Source organism: Gymnoscopelus microlampas (assembly GCF_963454915.1).
Source record: "Gymnoscopelus microlampas genome assembly, chromosome: 11".
Taxonomy (NCBI): domain Eukaryota; kingdom Metazoa; phylum Chordata; class Actinopteri; order Myctophiformes; family Myctophidae; genus Gymnoscopelus; species Gymnoscopelus microlampas.
In genome coordinates, this window is record NC_139948.1 from 45,737,514 (window position 1) to 45,758,796 (window position 21,283).

Here is a 21,283-nt window from a genome sequence, read left to right on the forward strand (position 1 = left end):
GCTACTGACAACATTGGGTGTAGAGTCAATTTTATCTCAATATACATACAATCATAAAATGAGCGATACATATTTTACATATATAGCCTATAAACTGTGGGTTAATGATTAATAAGAAACAAGTATCACAAGTTGTGCCCTCTACCCTCTATTATTTACTGTGTAAATAATGAAAGCAAATAGATAATGAAAGAAAATAAGTTTGCCTGAGAGTTTCAACGCTTCAACAGTTTTTACTATGGTACTATGGTACATCTGTTAATGCACAGCACACAGGTGGGGCTTTCTGTGAAGATTAAAAGAGTCATGTCACTGCTTATCTGGATGGTTTCATTTCAGAGTGAATAATGCAGTAACTGCAGCAACAAGCACCTCCTCCTTTAACAGTTTCATTTACAGTGAAACCATAACAGGAAGTGTTCCACAGGATTCATTTACTCCCACAAACACAGCAGACACACTAGGCTGCAGCAGACCTCAGACAGGTGAGTCTATTATTAATCTTGTGATTCCATGTGATTAAGAACGCATTTTAATCGCATATCAAGATTTGACTCGAGAACAATGAAAAGCAATTTTCTCAAATGGATTTTAGCATACGTCTTTAAGTACATGTACTCAAGAACTGTACTTAAAGGAGCTACACCATGAATTTTGACTTTTTCTTCTTTTTTGTGTGTTTTTGGTCTCCCCTACCTCTCTTCTATCCTCAAAAATACCCCAGTTTGAACACTCAGGCTTTCACAGCAAATCTGGGGTTTTCTGTAAATTGGTCTAAAAACAGGCCAAACTGATTTGGTCTGCGCTAGTGATGTCACTAGCGCGAAAAGTTCCACCTGTTTTTCAGTTCCAAAAAAAAAAAAAAAAAATCTTTTTTTTAAAATAAATATTTTTCTTATTTATTTTTTTTACTTTTTCCACACAGAACCAGGAGATAACATGCATAAAAACTGGCTCAATAGCGCCCCGTGCCAAACAGGACAATGTGGTATTGCAGGTGAAAGTGCTTTATAAGCCAGATAGAAGTTAGTTGGAATGAGTACCGTATATCTGAGGCTTGATTTAGGCTCAAACCTTTTGAAAAACGTTTGAGGGACATAAACAATATGAGATTAAATATTTTTTTTTTTTCAAATTCATGGCGTATCCCCTTAAAGGGGAAATCCACCCATTTTCAATATTTAACTATGTCATTAATATAGCATAAAGGAGTTGTGTGGAAATAAGAAAAACGTTCCCCCCTTTCTGTGTTGCCTTGAAATGGAGGATTGATTGTGGGTTTAACATTGCAAATTACAACATGATGACTCATCATGTTGTAATTTGCAATGTTAAACCCACAATCAATCCTCCATTTCAAGGCAACACAGAAAGGGGGGAACTTTTTTCTTATTTCCACACAACTCCTTTATGCTATATTAATGACATAGTTAAATATTGAAAATGGGTGGATTTCCCCTTTAAGTACAATTTTGAGGTATTTGCACTTGACTCAAGTATTTCCAATTTCTAATACTTTTACTTCAAATCACGGTGACCCGCACCGCATCGTGCACCCCACAGAATTCCACGACTGCAATATTTTCAAGCATAAAGGATTGACTGTTTCTTTTTCTATCTTTCTTTCTTTTCTTGTTTTTAATCCTGTACTGTAGATTGATCATGTCTGGACATCACCTGATGTCAGGATGTCTCCTGATGTACACCTTTGCTCTGCTTCTCACCTCCACGTCTGTGTTGGCTGCCGTTCAAAAGCTCAATTCAATCAAAGACCTGAAGAAGATAGACTTTGGAGACTCCGTGCCAACACACAGCCTGCTGCTGCTGCACTGGTTTGCCAACATGATTGAGATGGATAACAACCACGCCTTTGATCCAAACAGACGAGATTACGGCACACATGAATATGCCAATTTTGAGCGGATGCTGCACCCACTGCCTCGGGGATACCGCTACTACACTATTGGAAACCTCCACGCTCAGAGCAGCTCTGTTAGACTTCCTTCTTATGTCACCCGTCCGCCTCATCACTTAATGGAATATGAGGACAGCCCAAACAGAGACAGGATCATATTTAGAGTCAGAGAAGACCACAGCAGCAATCTGCTGCTAACCAACCCGACCATCGACCAGGTGTACATCACACAGCACTATGAGGAAGACCAGGATACGAGCTACGACCCGGCACACACCTACCGCATCACTAGCAACCTGTTGAGAGAGATCAGGCTGTTCTCTGACCAACGCAGCTCACTGAGGGAGATCAGAGACCAGTTTGGGGGTGACATTGGCAATTCCCAACTGAGGGACCTTGAAAACACATGGGGCGACCTCGCTTTTGTTGGATTGCAGTTTGCTATAGTGATAAGGCTTTCCTCTCCAGAGGCAACGCAACACTCCCACCAGGTTCCTTCACCTCACTCGGTCGTCAACATTCCAGAAGACATGCAAAATGGTCGGGGTTTTTCACAAGCCAGGCAAAATGCCACATCTGAAAACACATGTGGGTGTTTGTTGAAATCAATGTGTGCACTACTGTTAGTAATAATAATTATTATAATAATTATTGCATACCAGTCGCAATTGTGAGGGTGCACACCAGTCCCCTGCGAGTGAAAATTTGTTGTTAATGGGTGGATTTTGGGGCTTTTTTTGTTACTTTATTTCGATTTTAGGGTTAGGGTTTGGTTAGGCTTATGTTATTTAATTCTTATATTTGCCTGATTTTACAATTTTTTTATAATAAAAAAAATTATATAAAAATAAAAAAATTAAATTTCCCCAAAAAAATATTTTTTGCAAAATAAACTGAGGGGGCACAATTTGAAACTGGGGGTGCCAGGCCCCCTCAGGCACCCCCGTGGCGCCGGGCCTGCATCGTCACACAACAGGTATAGAATGAACAGGATAAATAGAACTAATGAAAAAATGATTCTAAACTGTAATATGAATAGAATGAATAGGATAAAGAGAACTGATGAACAGATGGTTCTGACTGTAAACATGGACAGGGCGATATGTAAACATGAACAGGGCGATATGCACACAGTGACCGTGTGAACAAGCATACTGTATAAACTGTATAATAACGAGAAATTTGTACCATGACCTAAAAATGATTAAATGATATGTGGAAAGTCTGCAAAACACAACAACAAGCAGACAGGATATCATATGTCTGAAGAATTGAGGTGTTTTATAAAGAACAAAGAAAGGTTATCAATAGGCTGAAATGAACACTCAACTCATCAGCCATCACCCACGCCTTCCACGCATGAAGAACATGGCCGGACATCGACCTGAGAGACGCCTCCTTTTCTTAGAAATGTTACCCATTGTTAAAGGACAACTTTAGTTTTTTACAACCAAGGTTTATATTTTAGATTGTAATTAAAGTAAATAAAATATGAGTGTACATTTTTTTAAATATACTGCTTTCTATAGTTTTAGCAATTTTTGCGATCTCTTTTACAGTGGGCGGGGGCATTGTGTCCGGTGGCTAAATATGTCTTTTTTTTACACAATAACCCGGTGTTTTCTTTATTATTATTTACAGTAGCTCTTCTAGCCCCCAATAACTCACATCTGGCCATCAAAGACCACAGGACCTTTTTTATTGTGTAAAAAAGGCATATTTAGCCACCGGACAGAATGCCCCCGCCCACTGTAAAAAATATCGCAAAAATTGCCAAAACTGTAGAAAGCAGTAAATGAAAAAAAAATAACACTCATCTCTTATTTACTTTAATTACAAGCTAAACTATAACCCTTGGTTGTAAAAAACTAAAGTTGTCCTTTAAGAAATCACATATAATGCTCCGTAGACAGGGACGTGCACAGATAGACCCTAGGTGGTGCTAGAGCACCTGCCCTTTGCCCTCTTGACCAGAAGTGCCCTTTTGAAAAAAAAAAGAAAAAAAAACGTGTTTTGTTTTTTTCAGTTTACAGCAGGGGTCTTCAACAGGGGGTCCGGGACCCCTAGGGGGTCCTCAGAGTTACTACAGGGGGTCCGCCAAATAATTATGTGATATGATTTTTCTTTTTACCAAAACCACTCGAAACCTAGCATCCCTTTTCTGAGGAGAACTTTAGCCAAAAATAGCAGATCTACAAGCTCACTGCGAGGCGTTGTGGGCTTGTAGAGCGGCTATTTTTGGCAAAGAGGTATAGGTGCAGAGGGAAAAAAGAGCAGACCAAGTAAACAAAAAAAAAGTATAATTTACTTGAGCACCTGCCCCTCAAAATGTCTGTGCACGCCACTGTCCTAGATCTAGAACCCAGCATGTTGACTTCATGCCCTTCTGCTGGTTAACTTGTAAGAGGGACATTAGGTTTTGCATCCAGAGCTCTGCCGTTCTTGCTGTATTCACTGTATTTGCTGTACTTCAGGTTGTACCATTTTATTGTGCTTGTGGTTATTTATGAATTATTATGAATTTGTTTTTGTGTTCTACCTTTTCACTGCACTGATGTCATTCTGGACAACGACGTCTATTGTTCAAGTGTGAAATATACTTCCTGCATTATTATGTTTGTCACAAGTGTTTGATAACCACATTTAAAGGGTCACTGTGTTTTTTAACACACAAACATGTGATAAAAAGAATATTGGCCGATATATTGATAGAGGAAATTGTTACTTCCCCCCTCTGTCCAATAGGGTGAGTCGCAGGCGGATCGTCCCAAGACTCAGGAAGCACCATGGTGCTCAAGGCACAAGGCGGTGCGGGCTACGGGGAGGGTCCTGAAAGTGAGTGACAGGTGCGTCACTCCCGTTTTTTAGAATCCGCTGGCTGCAAAAAACTGTGGCCGCGCAAAACGTGCGTTTAACAGCAGCCGACCATGTTTTGGTGGGAGCGCGCCCTAAATCCTGACAGTTTTCTGAAAAAACGTATGTTTCTATATTAACAGTGGTTCTCAGACTATTTTATGTCAAGGAACCCCAACATGACCCCCCCCCCCCCCCACTGATTCGAGTTAAAAAATGTTCGCAATAAAATATATATTTCTTTCTTTATATATATGTCTAAAGTATAAAATAATGGTTAAAGTAGTTACACAGATGCATTCCCGGTTTTAATGCTGGGTTAAACCATTTTGACCAGTAGACATTATGAGTGGCTGCTTACTTCTGCAACAGGCCTCATGCTTTTGACAATTTGGAGATCTACTCAGTGAGTGGTTCTTATCCTTTCCTGGATCAAGGGGTCCTTGAGGGGGTTCCAGGGGGTCCCCAGTTAAATGATTGACAGTAAGGAAACAAATGGACCCTTAAAGAGTGTAGAGATGTGTACACTCTCAGAGTTATGGGGGTCCATGGTCTAATGCAGGGATGGGCAACTGGCGGCCCGCGGGCCGCATGCGGCCCGCACCCTCACTCAATGCGGCCCCAGGCCAAAATCCCCCCCCCAAAAAAAAAAATACGTTTTTTTTTTTTTTGGGGCCAAAAAGGTTTTAAATTGTTTTTTGGCCAAGTCTACACCTGCAACCACACGTAACTTCTACTTTATTCTTCTTATTCCTCGTCTTTGTATTGGTATTGTTTGTGTTGGAGCGCCTCAGTCCGGCTGCAGAGTTCATGTGCAACCTCTTCCAGAGAGAGATAGAGACACTAGAAACTCTGCTGGAGACACAAAACAAACTGTGTAGACTTGGCCCTTTGAAATAAAATGTATTTTGGCCCAAAAAAAAAACTTGCACCGCCCACGGACCGTTTTGCCAACAGGGTTTTTTTTGTCAACGGGGGGGGGGGGGGGGGGGGGGGGGTCCCTGCCGATAAACAATGCGGCCCCCCAGAGTGATTGAGGAAATTTTGTGGCCCTCACCATCTACAAAGTTGCCCACCCCTGGTCTAATGCATACCAAACTGGGGGACCATGAAATTATTTATATATTTTTTAAAGTGTGAGAATCACTGTGCTACGCATCTGTCATTTTAAGATTTCTTTGGCTATTCAAAAGATTGCAGATATACAAGCTCATAGCACGGCACTCGCGCTATGAGCTTGTAGATCTGCTATTTTTTTAACATGCAAGACCACAACAAACGTATTGACAAGACTGACAGCATACAGACACAGCCTGCTTGAATTAAAAAACATTACCACGATTTGTTGCTCTGGCTCCTCATCTGAAAACAGAGTCGGTGGCCAAATTAAAACAGATCTGCCACAATATTAGATGATAAGACTGGCAGATAAGATGAGCACCATAATGCAGTCTTCAAAGATCCAGTGGAGAAGCTAATCATCCTGTCGTTATCCTTTGCATAACGACAGTAAAACCTTTTATGGAAATAAACACACACACACACACACACACACACACACACACACACACACACACACACACACACACACACACACACACACACACACACACACACACACACACACACACACACACACACACACACACACACACACACACACACACACACACACACACACACACACACCTCTATATCCCGTCGAGGTGAAGCTGATAAGAAATGTGTTTATTTATTTGTCAAGTTCAACCGCATCAAAAACAACCCATTAAGACCTGGAACGCATCTGTGTCACTTTAGATTTCTTTGGCTATTCAAAAATAGCAGATATACAAGCTCATAGTTTTGAAAAATCTTGAAAAAAAAAAAGTTTTCGATTTTTTTCAAAAAACTTTTACGATTTAGAAAACATTTTTAAGAATCGCCTCAGGTCTTAATGGTTAAATGTCCTGTCCTCCCATAGTCCAAGAGGGCCTGTACCCTGATCTCACCCCATAGTCTTGAGCTATGGGGTGAGAAGGGTCTGTTCCCTGAGCTCACTCTAATGCTCCTCCCAGCATGGTGTCCCCTCCAAGCTCTCTTAAAAGAAGTCCCTCTCATATCTTTTCTCAGTGTCTTTATACCTCTCTCCCAAGCCAGGCCCAGGGGGTCCCATGACCAGTGGTGTTAAGTAACTAAGTACTGTACTTAAGTACAATTTGTAGGTACTTTTACTTTACTGGAGGAGTATTTCCAATTAGATACTTTTACTTCTACTCCACTACATCTCAGAGGCAAATATTGTACTTTTACTCCACTACAATTATTTGAAAACTTTAGTTACTTTGCAGATTATTATTACATTATAAAACACACATTAACCACTTCAGCCCTATTTTATACCTAGGCTATTTGAAAATAGCCGATCTACAAGCTTGTAGATCTGCTATTTTGAAACATTTTAGTACCGGTACTTTTGGTACTTTAAGTATATTTTGATACCAATACTGAATTCCGGACTTTAGCAGTATTGATACTTTTACTTAAGTAAAACATTAGAGGGCTTTTCACACCACTGCCCATGACCAAGAAACAATAGGTGTGGCATGGCCTTTTACATAGCTTGATCAAAAGGTTTGATTAAACCCGGAGGAATAAACACAAAGGAGGTGTTTTACCCCCTGACCAGGGCCAGAGGGTATCCAGGCAGGGGTGTCGGCCCCCATCCCCCAAGGAGGTACTGTGCAGTACACTTCTGGCTACTGACAACATTGGGTGTGGAGTCAATTTTATCTCAATATACATGCAATCATAAAATGAGAGATACATATTTTACGGCCCCATTCTGCCAATAACAAACTATATAGCCTATAAACTGTGGGTTAATGATTAACAAGTATCACAAGTTTTGCCCTCTACCCTCTATTATTTACTGTGTAAATAATGAAAGCAAATAAATAATGAAAACATAAGTTTGCCTGAGAGTTTCAACTCTTCAACAGTTTTTACTATGGTACATCTCTGTTAATGCACAGCACACAGGTGGGGCTTTCTGTGAAGATTAAAAGAGTCATGTCACTTGTGGTATATTGATACACATTTATGGACCTATAGAGTGAATTTGAACACACACACACAGAGATAAGTTTGGATACTGAGTGGTCTACAGCACATTCCAGAGAACACTAGATGTCCAGTACAAAGGATGCTTCCCAGAGGGCATCTGACCTTAGCTGACCTCTAGGATCTTGGGGTGTTGTTCTTCTGCACAATGGACACACACACACACACACACACACACACACACACACACACACACACACACACACACACACACACACACAAGAGATGTAGCACACACACCTAGCGACGTGCACATCCAATGTATGCAAGTACAAACACACACATGTGAAGTCTGCCTATAAATACTGTGAGGACAAAGAAACCGTCCCTTCTTGCCCTTGCCTTCGCCTTCTTCTTCTTGCTCTGTTCTGTTCCGGCCACACCATGTAGCAGCAAGGCTGACATGTGCTCTGGTGCTCTGTACTCTGTTTTGTCCAATAAATCGACTTGAGGAACATTACTGGTCTGGACCTTTCTACTTCCTTTCGAGAATATTGTCACACTTGTGCGAAAATATACAACACACTGCTTATCTGGACGGTTTTATTTCAGAGTGAATAATGCAGTAACTGCAGCAACAAGCACCTCCTCCTTTAACAGTTTCATTTACAGTGAAACCATAACAGGAAGTGTTCCACAGGATTCATTTACTCCCACAAACAAAGCAGACACAGACTAGACTGCAGCAGACCTCAGACAGGTGAGTCTATTATTAATCGTGTGATTCCCTGTGATTAAGAACTGAGTGTCGATTTAATGTTTCTTTTTTTTAAATCAGTATTTAGTCGTTAAGCTCGTTTTCCAGTAGATGAATGATTAAAATGTTTAGAGAGATTAGTTTTTCTTCCCTTGTTGTTAGAATTATTCATTAATCCATTAAGACCGGGAACGCATCTGTGCCATTTCTTTGGCTATTCAAAAATAGCAGATCTACAAGCTCATCTACAAGCTTGTAGATCTGCTATTTTTGAAAAGTGAAACACACATATGTTTTTTTAAAGTGAACATTTTTAACTCAAATCTTTGCTTCTGGGGGGGTCCCTGGAACAACATATTTTGAGATCGGGGTCTGCAGCCAGATATCATTTTTGGGGGTCCTTGACATGAGGACCACTAATATTATAGCAACAACAACAAACTGTTGGGATTTAGAAGACAGAATCCCCAGAGGCAAAGATTTGAGTTAAAATGTTCACTTCAAAATGTGCACACATGTTAAAAAAGATTAAAAAAATAGCAGATCTACAAGCTCTGAGCTTGTATATCTGCCATTTTTGAATAGCCAAAGAAATCTAAAAATGACACGGATGCATTCCTGGTTTTAATGGATAAAACTATATTATATTATTATTATGGTTGCTTATATCTAACCGTTATATATTGTACCATCACTTATAGTACTTATATAATACATTATGCTATCTGGTAGCTTGTAAGAGCCTAGATGTCTCCACTAGGGCTGTTAGCTATTGTTTGGGTTACAGCCAGTCTTGTTATGGTTCAGCTTGTCCTTGAAGCAGCTAGTATAACTATCGTCTGATCCCTGTGCTCCTTGGCAGTACCACCGACCTGGTTGTTATTGTGCTTCTCCCCACAATATCATGTACACTAAAGAATAACCATCACCACCTAGAATATTGTCTCGACTCCTATTGCCTCATCAATTAATTACTGATTGATCCATGATCCAGAATTCCACGACATGCAATATTTTCAAGCATAAAGGATTGACCGTTTCTTTTTCAATCTTTCTTTCTTTTCTTGTTTTTAATCCTTTCCTGTAGATAGATCATGTCTGGACATCACCTCATGTCAGGATGTCTCCTGACGTACACCTTTGCTCTGCTTCTCACCACCACGTCTGTGTCGGCTGCCGTTCAAAAGCTCAATTCAATCGACGATCTGAAAAAGACAGACTTTGGAGACTCCGTGCCTCAACACAGTCTCCTGCTGCTGCACTGGTTTGCCAACATGATTGAGATGGATAACAACTATGTCATACCTCTGACCTTTGAGCCAAACGGGGCAGATTACGGGGCTCATCATTATGGCAATTACGAGCGGATGCTGGACCCACTGACTCGGGGATACCGCTATTACACTATTGGAAACCTCAACTCAGCTTTGAGCAGCTCTGTTAGACTCCCTTCTTATGTCACCCGTCCGCCTTATCACTTAATGGAATATGAGGAAACAAACAGAGACCGGATCATATTTAGAGTCAGAGAGGACAGCATCAACATCCTGCTGCAAACCAACCCGACCATCGACCAGGTGTACATCACACAGCACTATGGATCTGACCAGCACCAGGGTACGCGCTACGACCCGGCACACACCTACCGCATCACTAGCAACCTGTTGAGAGAGATCAGGCTGTTCTCTATGGGGGGAAACCAACACAGCTCACTGAGGGAGATCAGAGACCAGTTTGGGAGCGACATTGCCGATTCCGAAATGATGCATCTTAAAAACACATGGGGCGACCTCGCTTGTGTCGGGTTGCTGTTGTTCATAGTGATTACAGAAAGGCATTCCCCTGTGAAATCCAGGAAGCAACGCTCCCAGGTTCCTTCAGCTGATAGAGGTTCAATAGCATCGCAACGCTCTCATGTACCTTCGGCTAGTAGAGGTTCAACAGCTAGTAGAGGTTCCATAAAATCACGAGCACACTTAAACATGTGCGTCGTCAACATGCCAGAATACATACAGACCATCCCACAAGCCATGAAACTTGAGGTTGGGACTGATAGAGGTTCAATAGCATCGCAACGCTCTCATGTACCGTCAGCTAGTAGAGGTTCAACAGCTAGTAGAGGTTCAACAAAATCACGAGCACACTTTGTCGTCAACATGCCAGAATACATACAGACCATCCCACACGCCATGAAACTTGAGGTTGGGACTGGTGACAAAGGTAAAGCCATGATACACTGGAGTAACATTCTTGAGAACCATCTATATCACGATGTGATGGTGGTGCTTTTCAAGAACGATGGGGACCAGTCGTCCAGCAAAGTTTTTAAGTGCATCGGGGACAGAGCATCAGGGAGTTACCAAACCTCGGTTCCTCTGAACACCGGCCTTCAGGTGCGTCTCCACCGCGCCAGCAGATGGTGCTGTGGGCTGTGGACAACCGTGGGAGAAGAGTTAACCAGGGGGCCAGAGTTTCACGACGCCAAAGCACAGCAACGAGTCCAAATACGGGGCTACGACGCACAACTCCAACTCTTTGTGGCGGACGGCAAGGCCTGCGCTCGTTTGTACGTCGGAAAGACTTTCACTGACTGGAGGAAACTGTTTAGAAAGTCGTGGGTCGGCTTCTACTCGTCTCCAAGTAAGACGCCGCGCGACTATGAAAGTTGGCGGTGGCAGTGGGTGACTAAATTCACACGAGACGCCGATTTGGAGGACATGTCATATCGTGTCTACGAGTACCGTTCTGGCATGACGATCGCTCCAGGAGTCCTGGCACGGTTCATACTCAACGGTGTGGAGGATGTTCTGGCATACACTTCACCCTGGAATAAAGTTCAACATTAAGACACTAGTGCTAAGATCCACAAGCTAGTAAGATGTACACAAATGACATGATGGCACAAAATATTTTCAGATGGGGGGGGTCTGTGGCCAAATTAATTTAGAGGTCCTTGACATGAAAAGGTTTATGGACCACTGGTACATGATAGTGGTTTTCAAACTGTGGGTCGCAAACTCAACAGTGGGCCACAGCAGGGGGTCAGGTGGGTCCGCAGGATAGCCTTTTTTATGTAGAAAATGAAAACCTTATATTTTTTTACAGAGTATTGTTTCTGCTTGATACAATTTAAGGCAATCTATGTTTAACCCATTAAGACCTGGAACTGTGTCATTTTTAGATTTGAGCTAAAAAGCATTATTTTACACTTTGGGCTATTCAAAAATAGCATATTGTAGATCTGCTATTTTTGAAAAATCGTGAAAATGTGTGCAAATCTTTGAATATATATATTTTTAAAGTGAACATTTCAAATCAAATCTTTGCTTCTGGGACCCCCTGGAACAAAATATTTTGATGGGGGTCCGTGGCCAAATACATATAATTTTGGGGGTCCTTGACATGAAAAAGATTGAGCACCACTGATATAGAAACATAAGTTTTTCAGAATACTGTTGGGATTTAGGAGACATGTAGAATCGGCTTCAGGTCTCAATGGGTTAATGTATTTTCAATGCAATTCTATGTTTACTGCAAAACATATTTGCGGGGTCCTAGGGTCAGGTGACACACGGCATGAAAAGGTTTGGAATCTCTGCTCCATGACGTATATCGTTGCTGTCGGCCAGGACCCTCTTATCGATGGATATACTTTTAATGTTTTTTTTTTTCCTTTTGTAAATTAATGCCCTACTTCCTCATTCTACAGTGTCACACAACAGTTGCAAAAAATAGCCTCATCTACAAGCTCAAAACGCGTCGCATCTTGTAGATCGGCTATTTTGAATCCTGACGAATAACCGCGTGGCAGCAACGATATGCAATGGATGCCATCACTGATTCCTTTATTTTTTTTAATGTAAGAAAAAAAAACATTTCCATGATTTCTTTTGTACTGGATTTAGACAATCCTATTTCAGACTTGTTGTAATTTATGTTAATTAAACTGTATTGCTAAAAGCTGCGTGCTGTCAAGTAACTGGTCTAATGCAGTGGTGGAAAAAAAGTACTCAAATGTTTAACTTGAGTAAAAGTATCAATACTGCATGTAGAAGTACTGTTACAAGTGAAAGTCCAGAATGAAAAAAAATACTTGAGTAAAAGTACAAAAGTATTGGTATAAAAATGTACTTAAAGTACCAAAAGTAAAACTACTAAAATATTTGAAAAGCTTTTAGATCGGCTATTTTCAAATAGCCTATGTATAAAAAAGGGCTTAAGTGGTTAATGTATGTTTTATAATATAATAATTTATATCTGCAAAGTAACTAAAGTTTTCAAATAATTGTAGTTGAGTAAAAGTACAATATTTGCCTCTGAGATGTAGTGGAGTAGAAGTAAAAGTATAGACAATAGGAACGACTCCAGTAAAGTAAAAGTACCTCAAAATTGTACTTAAGTACAGTACTTGAGTAAATGTACATAGTTTCTTTACACCACTGGTCTAATGCGGATCAAACTGGGGGACCTTGAAATGAAGGGAGGTTGAGAAACACTGCTATAGACCAGACCAGAGAGCCATACTGACGTTTATAACAGTATGCTAAGGGCCACACATTGGACAGCTGAACTGAAACTTGAAATACCGTAATTTTCGCACTATAAGCCGCACCTGAATATAAGCCGCAGCAGCTAAATTGAATGATTTGTACATATATAAGCCGCACTGGACTATAAGCCGCGGGTGTAAAATCCCTAGATTTAGGAGGTCCCCTAGTGGCCGTTAGCTATAAAAATCCATAGATAAGCCGCACCGTTATATAAGCCGCAGGGTCGAAAAATTGGAAAAAAGTCGCGGCTTATAGTCCGAAATTTACGGTACATGTAGTGTAGTGCCGATTTATGTTAACCCATTCAATCCGGAAACGCATCTGTGTCACTAAGATTTCTTTGGCTATTCAAAAATAGCAGTTCAGTGCTGCACTATGAGCTTGTAGATCTGCTATTTATGTTGTTGTCGTTTTAATCGGGAAAATGGGTGCAAATCTTTGAATATAATATAGTAAAAAAAATGGGTACTGTTTCCACCACCGCTCACAAGTATAGTAACACTAGTCACACACACACACACAAAGATCTTCAGAAGAAAATAAGAGGGAACCGAAAGTGTGTTTTCTGCTCCCTCGGCGAACCAAGGCACAGAGCATTGACTCAGCTCACAGCTCAGAGGGATCATTCTGGGTACAAAAAAAAGGCGCTTCGGTCCAAGATGAGTTCCGCACCAAGCGGAGCGCATCCCGTCGTAAAGCGGCCATGCTCCACTTCCCTACTGACCCCAATGTTCCCTCTGTGCTCAGTGCAACGCCAGGCCAAAAGCAAGAGGGTTGCTCCATTTCAAAAGGCAAGTTAGTCGGTTAGGTCATTCTTAAGCACATGAAGGGAAGAAAAAAAATGAAAGCTGCTTCTTTCTGGACCAATAAAAACACAACAAGGAAGCAGTCCAGTTTCTTTTCCTGAGGTCAGGACGGGGTCGGTGTCAGTAATGATGAGAGGGTGGAGGTGGGTGGATGACAGGGGAATAGCTTGTACTGGTGTTAAACTGTGCGCTCGTTAAGTGTATAAAACTAAACAAAAAAAGGAAAACAAAAAACGGTCTGTCAACTAGCATAGATGTAGAAGAACATCCCCCTCCACACACACACACACACACAGACAAAAACAACACTGGTTTGGTCTTGCAACACTGCAGCCAAGAGAAACTAATGCACGGTCATGCAGAATTGGGACAAGACACAGGGAGGAACCAACGGGCAACTAGAAAATGTGCTCCTCGGAGCACAGGTCTCCACCAGGTCAGGTGGGTTATTGTGGGCCAGCCAGTGTTGATTTTGTCGTCTAAAACTATGATGAAAAATGTTCGTAGACTACGTTTTTTCACTGACGAAAGCTAAACAAAAAACAAATAAATACTAAGCAACGATGACTAAAAATAAGACTAAAAATACTGACAATTTCATCAACAAATAAAAACTAGACTAAAATGTCTACAAGCTCACAATGCGTCACGCTTGTGAGCTTGTAGATCGGCTATTTTCAGCATGCAACCAATCGTAAAATTTGCTATTACGATGCCATCAAGGCACCGCCAAGATACACTTTAGTCGGCTAAATCAACTATAGATTTTTAGTCGTCTATAATCATATGATATTTAGTCGACTAAAACTAGACTAAAATTAAAACATTTCAGATGACTAAAACTAAATCAAAATTTGCTGTCAAAATCAACACTGCGGCCAGCAATGTTCGGAATTCGACAATCAGGATGGAATATGAAAAATCAGACGGATCTGTCTTGATCACAGAGGCTCTGCTCTGGCACCCAGGGAGTGTGCGTGCACAGTTGCGCTGCCATCGATGCCGGCAATTAGCTGTTCACAGACAGACGGAAAACGTAGTCTCTGCCACAGCTTCGGCCTGGCGGAGACAATGACAGAGTGAGTGTGTGTGTGTGTGTGTGTGTGTGTGTGTGTGTGTGTGTGTGTGTGTGTGTGTGTGTGTGTGTGTGTGTGTGTGTGTGTGTGTGTGTGTGTGTGTGTGTGTGTGTGTGTGTGTGTGTGTGTGTGTGTGTGTGTGCGTGTGCGCGCGTGGACATACTGTATGACATCATATCCTGTGGCAGCAGCAGGATAACAGCAGCATGTCATTATATTTACAACATGGCTTCTTATCTGTGTGTACATCACTCATCACCCTGACCTGGGCTGCAACTTATTCAACCACGTCTTCTGCACACACGCACTGTACACGCACACACACACACACACACACACACACACACACACACACACCCTCTGCCTGGAGGCAGGTGACTCACTGCTAATTTGAGGAGAAATGGAACATGACAAGAAGTCATTTTGACCTTCAGGACCAGGCCTTTTGACTAATTGCCCAAACTCCCCTATTAAAACACACACAGTAAGTTTATGATTTCCAAGCAAACACACACACACACACACACACACACACACACACACGCACACACTGCAAGCTCAACGCATCGCAACACAACACATTGTGAGCTTTAAGATCGGCTATTTTTGAAATACCGGTAGTGCTTAAGTGGTTACTTTTTTGCCACCTTCTAGCTGCTTTTCTGAAATAATGCCTCTGCAATCAATCAAGATCATCCTCTCTCACAGCACACACAGAGAGAGAGACAGACAGACAGACAGACAGAACACGCCCCCAGCTCTTCCTCACTGTGACAACATAGACACTCCATAGCTGCTTAGCATGCATCCTTATTAAAAAAAAACAATGTGTTGCGATTCCAGAGAATAGATTACTTCTCTGTATTTGACCCAGCAGTGTGCTGCTCAGTGTGACCACACGGGGGCGAGCTGTTTAGAGGTTAATCACTTTCAACCTGGCGTCCCTATTTTTGGCATATCATTATAGGCCAAGATGAAGATTAAAAAAAGTTAAAATGTACTGTCAGCAGAGTGTTGATTAGTAGCATACGTTGATGTGATTGATGTTCAAATAGTACAATTTTAAAATATATATATATATTTTATTGTAGTTCAGACATTATTGCATCATTATCTCTCTGTCAGGAGAGACAGCGAGAGAGAGAACAAACATAAAACTTACAGATTGAATCTTTATAAGCTGTCCTGCACGTGGCTGTGACCGAAATTAAACCCTAAAAAAAAACAGACCGAAAGACAGACAGACAGCCAGAGACACAGCAAGACAGACAGATCAGCGTAAAAGCTGGAAATTGGAGGCTTTCTATTTTTATGCAGAGCAGTTTATGGTCTCCAGATTTGGAATGTCACACCTCCCACCCGCCTACGCTTGGATAGAGTTCAACTAGCCAGCGCAACACACATGAACACACACATACACACCCACCCCAATACACACAAACACACACACACACACACTCACAGCTGTCTCCTTATAGCACAGACACATAACACTAGAGTTCAATCCCGATTTAACAGTCCTAGACCACCGATTATTGATGTTTTGACCGATATCATGTCAAAAAATGCAAAACCTTCTAATCAATTTGAAATACTTTGATTTTCAGTTTCCATTTCAGAACATTTAACTCATAAGCAGCATCATCAAATTGAACTTTATTTTAACCACAGAAAATCCTATTCAAAGATTTAGAAAAATAGCAGCTCTACAAGCTCACGACACGTCACATTGTGACGTGTTGTGAGCTTGTATCTCTCATAGTGTTTGGGGAGAATTGGGACACATCGGTTGCATAATTGCTGAAAACTATGTTGTCAAAAAAAGCCAAATAATGAGCGATATATTGGCCATACCAGATAGCATCAGTCTGGCTTTACAAAACGAACACACAACCCTTGAACACAGCAGTGTGTCCGTCCTGACAGCACACACACACACACACACACACACACACACACACACACACACACACACACACACACACACACACACACACACACACACACACACACACACACACACACACACACACACACACACACACACACACACACACACACACACACACACACACACACACACACACACACACGTTGGATAAACAACAGGACAGCCAAAAAGCATGAGCAACTCACAGGGGACCAGAGGCCTTCTGGAGCCTGCACACACACACACACACACACACACACACACACACACACACACACACACACACACACACGTTTGTATTACTTTACTTGAGAGGACATCAACGTTTTGGAACGGAAGTTTTATGACGGCAGTTGTACTTTTGCCATTTTTAACCCCAACGCAACCCTGCTGAAGCCGAAAGTAGCTGATCTACAAGCTCACAACGCGGCGTGGGCTTGTAGATGATCGACTTGTAGAGTGCAAAAACTGGCACGCAACCAAGTATAAATCAGGCAAAAGACTAACCTGAATCTTTTCCTAAAACCATCCATCTTGAGGACCAGGACAAAACCTCTCACTGTCCATTTCTCTACTATGCTTGTGGGTATATTTGTATCTCAGAAGTATATAAAAGGCACGCACACACACATACACACACACCCTTTCCCAACATACCAGAGAGAACCCTGGAGTCAAAGCCTCTTTTGAAGCCTAATGAAAGAGGAAGTTAACCAACCGCCCCAACATGACACTGAATGACTTCACCTGCATACCTTAACTCTAAGGCTTGGTTTGTACATTTGTAAAACTGTACTTAAGGTGAGAAAACAAAACGGCCCATAGTCACATCTTGCCAGGCTTTAAAATAGAGCTAAAGCGATATATCGGTCTAGCTGATGTATCCGCCATTATTTGACGTTTTTGACAACATTGGTAAATAATCAAAAACTAGAAAATGTGCTCCTCGGAGCACAGGTCTCCGCCAGTACTGTTCCTGATTAATCCTGTCTTAAGTGTTACTTGATGTAATTAATCCTTTCTTAAGTGTTACTCCACCATTTCTCAGCCATTTTGTGATTACTCCTGTCTTACCTCACTTTGAAAGAGGCTAAGACTCTTCCAAAGTGACACATCTATTTATAGGCCGCTAATACGTCATGCGTCTCACTAGCCAATCAGAGCACACTCTCAATAAATCAAAAATAGCCAATCTACAAGCATTTAGATCGGTTATTTTTAAAAACTGGTTGAATAAAAGAAACTTCACTTTACAGTATGTGTATTTTTTATATTTTTTCAAATGTATTAGAAAATGTTGCACTTTTTGACAAAATATGAGTCAAAGCATGGGTAAACCGCGGTCTAGGACTCTCCAAAAATCTGGATTGGCATCGGACCCCAAAAATCTACATTAAAACCAACACGCTCCTCTAATTTTCCAGAGCGCTGCTGCGTGTCCCTGGAGTGTGTCATCCATGTGAACCGTGACTCACTGGCCTTGATACCCCACGGTCTACAGCGAGGTCTTTTAACCGCCGTTACGGAGCATTTCTGGAAGTCACGCCTCAGTAGAAAAGCCAACGCTTTGGACACGAGTGCCTAGGAAAACATCTGGTCCAGAGCGGAGGTGCGCTCAGTGTGAGCTTTGGCATTCATGCTCACCCGACACATGTTAGGAACATCAGCCCGTTTTGGTGGAGAGATTCAAACCGACCTCACGGCTCTTCAGGTAAGAAGAGGACTTGCCGTTTTTTGGATTACCTCATTGCTATATGGACCCTGAAGGTATTTCCTGAAGCAAGACCTCGAAATAGAACCCGACCGATATGTCATTTCTCGACCAACGTGTTATTATTCAACAACTCTTTTTTTTTTATTATTAAGCTTGTAGATCTGCCATTTTAGAAAATGTTTTTGAATGAATAAGTGGATAAAAATAAGATTAAGTTAAGTTTCATACGTGTTTCATATTAACTTGTTTGCTTATTCATTGCATAATTAAAGTTAAATGTTCACAAATATTGTATTTTAATGTTAATTCATGATTTTATATGTTTATATTCATTGATTTATTTGATTTTAAGTTAAATGTTCTCAAATAGAAACGTTAATCAAATCCAAGTTTTAACTAAATAAATACATTGGTAATCTACGACTCCAAACAAAATGTGGCATCTGTCGGGCTCTGCTGAAAATATTCCAGTCTTGGCAACGTGATCACACAGGAGTTCTGTGTCAAAATGCACCGATATGTGGGTCAAGAACATCAGTGAGCAGCATTACTGTCCATTGACGCAGTTTCTCTCTGATTCAATCACATCAACGTATGCTACTAATCAACACTCTGCTGACAGTACAGTAAGGTCACTATCCGTTTGCTTATTTGATTGACGAGTGATCTGGTCCAGTAGCTGATTCCAGTTATCTGTCCACATCCAACTGGACAGGATGAGCCCTGTATTTAACCCATTAAGACCGGGAACACATCTGTGTCATTTTTTGTATTTCTTTGGCTATATATATTAAAAAATAGCAGATATACACAAGCTCTTATCTGCTATTTTTGAAAAAACATGAAAATGTGTGCAAATCTTTGAATATGTATATTTCTAAAGCGAACATTTTTAACTCAAATCTTTGCTTCTGGGGATTCTACAAATGTCTTCTAAATCCTAACAGTTTTTTTCATTTTTTTTCATTTTTTTTAAACGTATGTTGCTATAATATCAGTGGTTTTCATACTTTTGTCAAGGACCCCCAAAATGATATGCATTTGTCCGCGGACTCCCATCTCAAAATATTTAGTTCCAGGGACCCCCAGAAGCAAAGATTTTTGTCACAAATCTACAAGCTCATAGCGCGGCACTCGGTGCCACGCTATGAGCTTGTATATCTGCTATTTTTGAATAGCCAAAGAAATAAAAAAAAATTACACAGATGCGTTCCCGGTCTTAATGGGTTAACGGCTGGCCTGGGAACAGTCAGTCCTGTTAGACTCATCATCACCATCATCCCTGACCTACATTCTGAGATCAGTCTGGACTGATGAGCACTGATGAACACACCAAAATATACGTGTCCCGATTACTAAAGGGCAACACAGGGAGATCAGTGGGGTCAGACATCAAATGCAAAGGTGTTAAAAGGTAGCTGTGTGCAGGGGCAACGCGATAGCTGAATAGTTAGGATGCATACCACATGGGCTCCGATGCCCGACAGCGAGAGCTGCGATTCGATTCCCAGCCGACTGGACAATTACTCTCCCCCCCGTTTCCTGTCTCTCTCCACTGAGTCAAATTCAAAAACATAACCGTGAAGCCGATAGCAGAGCGATCTCCAAATGGTCACCAACGTTGACCATTTTACCATGTTTTTAACTGTATGGTGTCATCTTGTTCTCCAACCTCGCCACGCAACTGAATCATCACTCACCATCCTTAATCAGGGGAAAACCATATTGAGGGTCTACGAAATTCACAGCCAGCATCATAACTGTCTTACATAATACATGTCAGTACTATAAATGAGCACTGTCTCTCTCTACGTCACCACACACACATCCACATTCGCAAGAAAAGCAGTGCATTTCCCCATGAAACGTCCCTTAATGAAAGGTGTATTGGTTTGTAAAGGAGGACAGTAAAGGTACTCACGGTCTGTGGTTCTGGCTGTGGGGGTGGTCTCTGTGACGGGGGGAGAGTCCATTCTGTCCAGGTCAGGCAGAGGGCCGCTGGGTGCCGGCGGTGCGTGACTGTTATTCTCCGTCGCCCTGCCTGGCGCCGCCGCCGCCGCCGCCGCCATCCCGTCCGGCTGTCTGAAGACGGGCATCTCCGGCCTCCTGCCGGGACCCCCCTCCACGGGGCTGACGCTGGGGGAGGACGCGGACACGGGGGGCTCCCCTCCTCTCCGCTGACTGGGCTCCGGGATCCTGGAGGTCGTGGAGGAGGAGGTGGAGGAGGAGGAGGTGGAGCTCAGCTGGGAGTCCGTCCTCCTGGGAGGCGCGGGGGGCTCGTGAGACCGCGACGCCGCGTTCAGCTCCGCTCGTCTGCTGGCGGAAGAAGAAGAAGAAGGGCCAGAGGGGCCGTCGTGAGCCGCAGCCGCCGCAGCCCCCCGGCCGCCGAGGGCCACCTCTGGCCGCTTGAGGCCGAAGCGGGCGATGCCGGCGCTGGGGGAGTTGTCGATCTGCTTGGAGGAGACCTCGATGGAGAGCTCCGTGCGCCGGGCCGACGCCAGGTCCACGTTGCGACCTCCTCCTGTAGGGAGGTCAGGAAATTAAATGATCTTGACGATTAATTGTCAAACAAATAATTGTGATTAACGATTTCACCCAGTGAGACCTGAGCCCGATTCTACAACTGCCTTCTAAATCAGC

At 42.2% G+C, this 21,283-nt stretch overlaps 2 protein-coding genes across 4 annotated transcripts in view; one reads left to right on the forward strand and one right to left on the reverse strand.

Annotated features, from left to right (window-relative positions):
- Positions 1-21,283, reverse strand: part of LOC311056334 (septin-9-like) — a 162,030-nt gene that overhangs the window by 56,863 nt on the left and 83,884 nt on the right. For all 3 annotated transcript variants that reach the window (XM_084072893.1, XM_084072895.1, XM_084072894.1), the window contains one exon: positions 20,565-21,164. In XM_084072893.1, the coding sequence (XP_083929019.1) occupies positions 20,565-21,164 (600 nt within the window). The remainder of the gene's footprint in view (positions 1-20,564; positions 21,165-21,283) is intronic.
- Positions 467-6,766, forward strand: LOC311055729 (uncharacterized protein; the record flags this gene model as incomplete). Its single annotated transcript, XM_084071997.1, has 3 exons — positions 467-485; positions 1,656-2,503; positions 6,732-6,766. The coding sequence occupies exons 2-3, from the start codon at positions 1,663-1,665 to the stop codon at positions 6,764-6,766; spliced, it is 876 nt and encodes a 291-aa protein (XP_083928123.1). The 5' UTR covers positions 467-485; positions 1,656-1,662.